At 40.6% G+C, this 8722-nt stretch overlaps 1 protein-coding gene across 1 annotated transcript; it reads left to right on the top strand.

Annotated features, from left to right (window-relative positions):
• The first annotated feature begins 555 nt into the window (after positions 1-555).
• Positions 556-8365, top strand: si:dkey-187a12.4 (uncharacterized). The gene is made up of 5 exons (XM_014154584.2): positions 556-1009; positions 1718-1944; positions 2079-2238; positions 4940-5094; positions 7732-8365. The coding sequence occupies exons 1-5, from the start codon at positions 715-717 to the stop codon at positions 7810-7812; spliced, it is 918 nt and encodes a 305-aa protein (XP_014010059.1). The 5' UTR covers positions 556-714; the 3' UTR covers positions 7813-8365.
• Positions 8366-8722: the final 357 nt, after the last annotated feature.

Below are 8722 nucleotides of genomic sequence, written 5' to 3'. Positions count from 1 at the left end.
GAGATTTTCAAGTTCCCAGTTGTTTTGAACGCGGCAAAATATGCCGTCAACCCGTAGGAAATGATTGTTTTGTTGGTGCTATTGGGTAATGTAGTTATTCTGGCCTTCCCAACGAGGGGGCTCGATTAATCTGGCACGGGGTACATCAAGCTATGGCCCGGTACGTCATCAGGCCTTCTCAAATTGAACAGTAATCTGCGCACCTTGGTAATGTTGTCAACAAGGCAGCATGGTGCATTGTCCAGAAACATACAAGTATTGTATGAAATATATGTTTGAATTTTCAAACTAGTTTTAATTGGGAATGCCATTAAAGCAATCACTTTAACATGAGAAAACACAGTATCTTACTCATTACTACACCATTTTAATTACATGACTTTTGTTTTGAACCGACTACGCCGTCGGACAGAACGGGGGCACCTGGCTCACGCCCGAGAGGAAGCCCGGTTCCAAATCGAATGCAATCAACTTTCAGCCGCTACACGGGCGCCCGGGTGAGATTAATCGAACTCCCTCAATGTTCTCGCAACATTACTGTGACGTTGTTGCAACGTGATATCGTGCTCTGGCTGTGGACTGTTTGATAACCACTTCCGTTTTTTCCCCTCACTAGTCCACATTTGCGTTTACCTTGAAAGATAGAAAGACATTGTAGAAAGGTTTTTGTTGGTTTAAACTAACGTTTAGGAGGTCGACTGCTTGAGGAATTTTATGGAGCATAATAATGGAGATACTTCTAGCTGGGCGATGCAGCGACGAATGGAAGGTTTGGTCAACAAACACATGGCAGACATAGCTCTGGAAACACTCCAGCAGAGACTTTCAGCTGTGTCCGACGAAATGAACAATCTTGCGGAACATGTTTCGAGACGCTCGGAGGATATTCCCAAAGATGATATTTCAAGACGACCTGATGTCAACTTTGACGTTGAGTCGCTGAGTGCGACGTTTAGCACGGGTGGTGTTGGGGAAAAGTTGTTGATGCCAGGCACCTCGTCATCAGCAGGTAACGTTTTACCCTGATTAAATGTAGTTTTAATATTACCGAATTCCTCACTTTGTTTTGTATCTAGCCTATTTGGAAGTAACAATCAGCGAAAAAAAACGAATAACTACATTAATTATTCAGCTGTGTGACCAATCAGATTCGCAGGATTAATAAAATCGATCTCAGGCTAAATGTTTTAATTGCTACAGTTTGTACGCCAGAATGTGATATAACCAAATATGTTTGTTGTCCAGTACTGGAAGTTACAGGTTTGCCTATACAAAACGTCACCATCGATTTTTCAACTGATCAGGTGTTGCCGACACTCAATTCTCGTTTCTGGAAAACATTAGTCTTATAAATGTCCAGTTGCAGGTGGTTCTACAAACGCCAGATAACTCTGAAAGATAATAAGTCCATGTTTTGAACCGCGCAAAGAGGTTCCTGACATTAACTGCTGCACGTCTAGCATTTCCCAGCATCTTTGCAGGAACTAGTCGTAGCAACAAAAGAAAAGTTGAATGAAGAGTTAGCTACAGTAGCCAATGACGCTTACACTCTGTTTTAGATTGATGGGGGAAATGACTAACTACACCAGGTCTGTTACTGTTCTAAAATGTGACACAATATGACAAATCAACAAACTAACTGACCAACACAACTTTTTGGGGGCCCTACCTTGACCCTGGTGTCACCCCAAATCCGTTCCTATCCACTGTTTCTCAGAGACGGCTGCCCAGCGTAAAATAATCTCCTTGCTGGTGGAGATCAAGGAGGAGCAGCAGAGACAGTGGGCAGTGTTGAGGGAGCTGCAGGCCAGGGTTCAGGGCCAGAGCTTTCCAGAGGTAGAGGAGGAGGTGGAGGCTCTAGACATTGACATCCCTCTGAGGACCATGGAGCAGCTAGATGACACCGAGAGGCACCTGGAGGATGCCGGAGCACAGAAGAGAATGGTAGGTGGACCGAGTGACCCGATAGGGCTTGAACCAGCAACAAGCACACTACCTACTGTGTTATAATACTGTTACATAATGGTAAGTGATTGTGTTATTAATGGCGTGTGTATATATATATATATATATGACAGGTGTCTCACCTGTCACGGATGGGCGGGGCCACAGTGGATGATGCAGTGCGAAGGCTCATGCAGGCTGTGCTATCTTTCGCTGTGGGCTCTGAGCTCAACTGGGTGGGCCGCGGCCAGAAAAGGAGCTTCAGAAACACCCGCCTCCAAGGGGTTCTCTTCCGTAAGACTCTATAAAATATATATGTACACTACCGTTCAAAAGTTTGGGGTCGCTTAGAAATATCCTTGTTTTTAAAGAAAAGCTTAAAAAAAGGTGAATTTAAAAATAACATCAAATTGATCAGAAATACAGTGTAGACATTGTTAATGTTGTAAATGACTATTGTAGCTGGAAACGGCTGATTTTTTTGTTGTTGTTGTGGAATATCTACATAGGCGTACGGAGGCCCATTATTTTTTATTTATTTATTTTATTTCACCTTTATTTAACCAGGTAGGCAAGTTGAGAACAAGTTCTCATTTACAATTGCGACCTGGCCAAGATAAAGCAAAGCAGTTCGACACATACAACAACACAGAGTTACACATGGAGTAAAACAAACATACAGTCAATAATACAGTAGAAACATAAGTCTATATACAATGTGAGCAAATGAGGTGAGATAAGGGAGGTAAAGGCAAAAAAGGCCATGGTGGCAAAGTAAATACAATATAGCAAGTAAAATACTGGAATGGTAGATTTGTAGTGGAAGAAAGTGCAAAGTACAAATAGAAATAATGGGGTGCAAAGGAGCAAAATAAATAAATACAGTAGGGGAAGAGGTAGTTGTTTGGGTTAAATTATAGATGTGCAGTGATCTGTGAGCTGCTCTGACAGCTGGTGCTTAAAGCTAGTGAGCTAGCTATTATCAGCAACCATCACTCCTGTGTTCCAATGGCACATTGTGTTAGCTAATCCAAGTTTATCATTTTATAAGACTAATTGATCATTAGAAAACCCTTTTGCAATTGTGTTAGCACAACTGAAAACTGTTGTGCTGATTAAAGAAGCAATAAAACTGGCCTTCTTTAGGCTAGTATCTGGAGCATCAGCATTTGGGGGTTCGATTAAAGGCTCAAAATGGTCAGAAACAAAGACTATCTTCTGAAACTCGTCAGTCTATTCTTGTTCTGAGAAAAGAAGGCTATTCCATGTGAGAAATTGCCAGGAAACTGAAGATCTCGTACAACGCTGTGTACTACGCCCTTCACAGAACAGCGCAAACTGTCTCTAACCAGAATAGAAAGGCGTGGGAGGCCCCGGTGCACAACTGAGCAAGAGGACTGAGCAAGTACATTAGTGTCTAGTTTGAGAAACAGACCCCTCACAAGTCCTCAACTGGCAGCTTCATTAAATAGTACCCGCAAAACACCAGTCTCAACGTCAACAGTGAATAGACGACTCCGGGATGCTGGCCTTCTAGGCAGAGTTCCTCTGTCCAGTGTCTGTTTTCTTTTACCTATCATAATCTTTTATTTTTATTGGCCAGATATGGCTTTTTCTTTGCAACTCTGCCTAGAAGGCCAGCATCCCGGAGTCGCGTTTCCACTGTTGACGTTGAGACTGTTTTTTTGCGGGTACTATTTAATGAAGCTGCAGTTTCCAGCTACAATAGTCATTTACAACATTAACAATGTCTATTTCTGATCAATTTGATGTTATTTTAATGGACAAAAAGTTTGCTTTTCTTTCAAAAACCAGGACATTTCTAAGTGACCCCAAACTTTTGAACGGTAGTGTGTATGTGTGTGTATATCTTTTTGTTGCTTAATTCCGTTTAGTTTTAACTTTCACTTTTCTCTGTTTTGTTTTTCCAGGTTTCAGTCTAAAAAAAAAAAAAATCTGGTTTTCACTCCCAAAGTCACATTAAAAAATATATATATTTAGATGCAAAGAAATTCCACAAATTAACTTTTAACAAGGCACACCTGTTAATTGAAATGCATTCCAGGTGACTACCTCATGAAGCTGGTTGAGACAATTCCAAGAGTGGTTACTATATTATTTCATAGTTTTGATGTCTTCACTATTATTCTACAATGTAGAAAATAGTACAAATAAAGAAATGAGTAGGTGTGTGAAATTTTGACTGGTACTATATATATATATATATATATATATATATATATATATAACACAATTGGATGTTCTCAGTCCAGAACAATGTTTAAATCGCATCAGGAGACCACTTTTGAGGTCTGGGAAAAATTGATGAAATTTAGATTTTTGGGTGTAGTTACCCTTTTAATGCAAGTGAGCACCAGCAAGAGACCGTTGTTTGGTTAGCAATGTTTCTGTAGTGCTTGTGATTGCCGAGTTTGCGAAACAAATGGCAACTGGATTGTTGCAAATAGTCATGATATAATTAGGCCAGGTAGGCATAGGCTACTTTGTAGTTAACATTTTATTGAGAATGTTTTGGGTAAAGCCTTTCCATCTACCAGAAGATGGTAGTCATTACGTTAGCATCATCATTAATGGCTACACAAAGTGGTAGACAAATGCGCGCACACAGACGGGCATTCCTGTGCCATTGCCTCTTCAGAAAGTTGAAGGAAAATATATGAATCACTGATTTATTTTTTATTAATGTCTTGTGGTAATCTTGGGAAAATTCATGAATGTTCAATACATTTTTTTTTTTTTTGTCTCTGGATTCTGTGATTCTGGCTGCATTCTCCACAATGCAAATGTTATCAGTCCATACTATCATACCTTACACATACTGGGAGGGATGCATGGATAGATAGATATAGATAGATGGATGGATCATTACAAGGATTCCGATCAGTCTCCATACAGACAAAAAGAGACATTTGGAAAGTAAACCTCGGAAGTTAATTTGGATGCAGCACTGACCTCTACTTCTCTGTCACTTTAGGTGCTCTGAAAAGAACCCCTGTGGGCAAAGAGGCCACACATCATCAGTTTGCAGACGTGGTGAAGAAATGGCTGCGGTACACCCCGTTCAGACAGGGAGGGAGTGGTCGACGGCTTTACAAACCACCTGTTGAGTTCCTGTGTCCAAATGAATGTGTAGGTCTGCCTACACATCCACAGTAACGCTCAACCAGCTTACCGTAAAACTTCAATTACATAGCCCGGGCATTTATTTGCTTAAATCACTTAACACAACAGGTGCTTATTAGAGACAGGCATTTATTTCCTTAATGCATACAGTTTTTTTATTTTATTATTATTTTTTTTACCTTTATTTAACTAGGCAAATCATTTTTTACAATGACGGCCTACCCCGGCCAAACCCGGACGTCGCTGGGCCAATTGTGCGCCGCCCTATGGGACTCCCAATCACGGACGGATGTGATACAGCCTGGAATCGAACCAGGGACTGTAGTGATGCCTCTTGCACTGAGATGCAGTGCCTTAGACCGCTGCGCCACTCGGGATCCCAACTAGCAGTTTCTTATTTACATAGTTAATTGTTTAATTTCAGCATTAATTTCCATCATTTGAATAAATTTCAGCATTTCCTGCACTGTTATCATTTACACACATGTTTTTTTTGTCTTAGTATACCTCTACAGACGTGGCCAAAAGTTTTGAGAATGACACATATTCATTTCCACAAAGTTTTCTGCTTCAGTGTCTTTAGATATTTTTGTCAGATGTTACTATGGAATACTGAAGTATAATTACAAGCATTTCATAACTGTCAAAGGTTTTATTGACAATTACATGAAGTTGAAGCAAAGAGTCAATATTTGCAGTGTTGACCCTTATTTTACAAGACCTCTGCAATCTGCCCTGGCATGCTGTCAATTAACTTCTGGGCCACATCCTGACTGATGGCAGCCCATTCTTGCGTAAACAATGCTTGGAGTTTGTCAGAATTTGACCGGTTTTGTTTGTCCACCCGCCTCTTGAGGATTGACCACACGTTCTCAATGGGATTAAGGTCTGGGGAGTCTCCTGGCCATGGACCCAAAATATCGATGTTTTGTTCCCCGAGCCTCTTAGTTATCACTTTTGCCTTATGGCAAGGTGCTCCATCATGCTGGAAAAGGCATTGTTCGTCACCAAACTGTTCCTGGATGGTTGGGAGAAGTTGCTCTCGGAGGATGTGTCGGTACCATTCTTTATTCATGGCTGTGTTTTTAGGCAAAATTGTGAGTGAGCCCACTCCCTTGGCTGAGAAGCAACCCCACACATGAATGGTCTCAGGATGCTTTACTGTTGGCATGACACAGGACTGATGGTAGTGCTCACCTTGTCTTCTCCGGACAAGCTTTTTTCCAGATGCCCCAAACAATCGGAAAGGGGATTCATCAGAGAAAATGACTTTACCCCAGTCCTCAGCAGTCCAATCACTGTACCTTTTGCAGAATATCAGTCTGTCCCTGATGTTTTTCCTGGAGAGAAGTGGCTTCTTTGCAGCCCTTCTTGACACCAGGCCATCCTCCAGAAGTCTTCGCCTCACTGTGCATGCAGATGCACTCACCCCTGCCTGCTGCCATTCCTGCGCAAGCTCTGTACTGGTGGTTCCCCGATCCCGCAGCTGAATCAACTTTAGGAGATGGTCCTGGCGCTTGCTGGACTTTCTTCACAACAATTGAACTGCTCTCCTTGAAGTTCTTGATGATCCAATAAATGGTTTATTTAGGTGCAATCTTACTGGCAGCAATATCCTTGCCTGTGAAGCCCTTTTTGTGCAATGATGACGGCACGTGTTTCCTTGCAGGTAACCATGGTTGGCAGAGGAAGAACAATGATTCCAAGCACCACCCTCCTTTTGAAGCTTCCAGTCTGGTATTCGAACTCAATCAGCATGACAGAGTGATCTCTAGTCTTGTCCTCGTCAACACTCACACCTGTGTTAATAAGAAAATCACTGACATGATGTCAGCTGGTCCTTTTATGGCAGGGCTGAAATGCAATGAATTTGTTTGGGGGGATTCAGTTCATTGCATGGTAAAGAGGGACTTTGCAGTTAATTGCAATTCATCTGATCACTCTTCATAACATTCTGGAGTATATGCAAAATGCCATCATACAAACTGAGGCACCAGACTTTGTGAAAATTAATATTTGTGTCATTCTCAAAACTTTTGGCCACGAATGTAATTATTCTCCTCTGATTGCATTTTCAGTTCTTACGTTCGCCACTAGAGGGCAATCAATATTTCTGGAGGTCTACTCCTGAAGTTGACTGTTTTTGTGCTTGCCAGTTAGCTAGCAGCTGTTTCTTACCAGCGATAAAAATGTATGATTACCATTTTTAAAAGTCATTTAAAGAATGATGTAATGTAACAAATCCAACGAATCCTTGTAAACAATTCATGGTAACCTCCATAAACAATGACATTTAAACCCAGCGTTTATTTGAAACAGGTGTTTATTTGCTGAAATGTGTCTTTGCCCTGCTATTTAAAGGGACAGGCGGCTATGTGAGACTCAGCTTTTAATTGAAGTTTTACGGTATTTAAATATACTCCAGTGTTTAAAATTGATGTATTTTCTCTAAGTTTGTTACATTTCGTAAAATAAGACATAAATTAATACATGCAGGTTGGCCCATATTACATCATACAGGGCCGAACCTGTGATCTACTTAACTTGGACCCCTGCATGAATCATGCATTGATATAAATTGAGGATTTCATCTCAAAGTCCAGTTTCTCACACAGTTCTCAAAATTCTGCCCACAATGCACAGTCTCCAATAGACACACCCCATGAAGCTCCTCACCATCACAGATCTGTCCGGTGTGGTGTGCTGTTCGAATCCCCAAGCTGACAAGGTACAAATCTGTTGTTCTGCCCCTGAACAAGGCAGGTAACCCACTGTTCCTAGGCTGTCATTGAAAATAAGAATTTGTTCTTAACTGACTTGCCTAGTTAAATAAAGCTAAATAAAATCCCTGTTAATACCTGTATAATTAATTCAAAGCAAATATGCTGCAAAACCTGTTGATAAAAGTTGTATTGCATTTAATGCTTTGAAGGTACTGATTAGTAAGCTTTCCTGCAGATTTCGACTAATTCTTGTAATGAGAGTATTGGCAAATATATAGTTAACCCAATTGGCCTGCATGGCTCATAATATGCCATGGACGTTACAGTTTGTAGTAGGCATATGTTTTCATCCTCATGAAAACCCAGGCTTCCAGGTTATTCAAATCACCACCTTTCTGCACATTGTCACTCAGTGTTATGATTGAATGTCAGAGACGCGAAAGCAATTTATTATATGTTAGTCATATAAATGTCCATATAAGCTTTCTTGTAACAAACATAATACATTGTAAATGTCCATAAATACATTTTTGAAAATACATATTTCTCATTCACTCCTGTTTCCTTGTTTTTGTAATGAAAACGTGGGTCTTTTGCTAGAAAATAATACAATCCCAACAAAGCGGGGTGAACGACCCTATCCGGAGCAATGGCATCAGCAATGTTTTTTTTATTCTGTTTGTAAGAATGAGTGGACGAAGGTGATAAAGAATAATGGAGCTAAAAGTTGTAATTTAACATCAGTTTATTGTTTGAGTGCGGTTCATCAAACTTTTTTTGGCTGACCTGTATGGAGTGAGATTTGTTTATTTTGCAAGTATGAATTCCAGGATCTGTGTGTATATTCAACATAACTCACAAATAAATTAACGATTCAACAACGCACAAATAAAACTAGTTGAGCTGACAGC

The sequence above is a fragment of the Salmo salar genome, chromosome ssa18, assembly GCF_905237065.1.
Source record: "Salmo salar chromosome ssa18, Ssal_v3.1, whole genome shotgun sequence".
Taxonomy (NCBI): Eukaryota; Metazoa; Chordata; class Actinopteri; order Salmoniformes; family Salmonidae; genus Salmo; species Salmo salar.
Note: the sequence above shows the minus strand (reverse complement) of the source record. Positions and strands in the feature narration are given on the sequence as shown.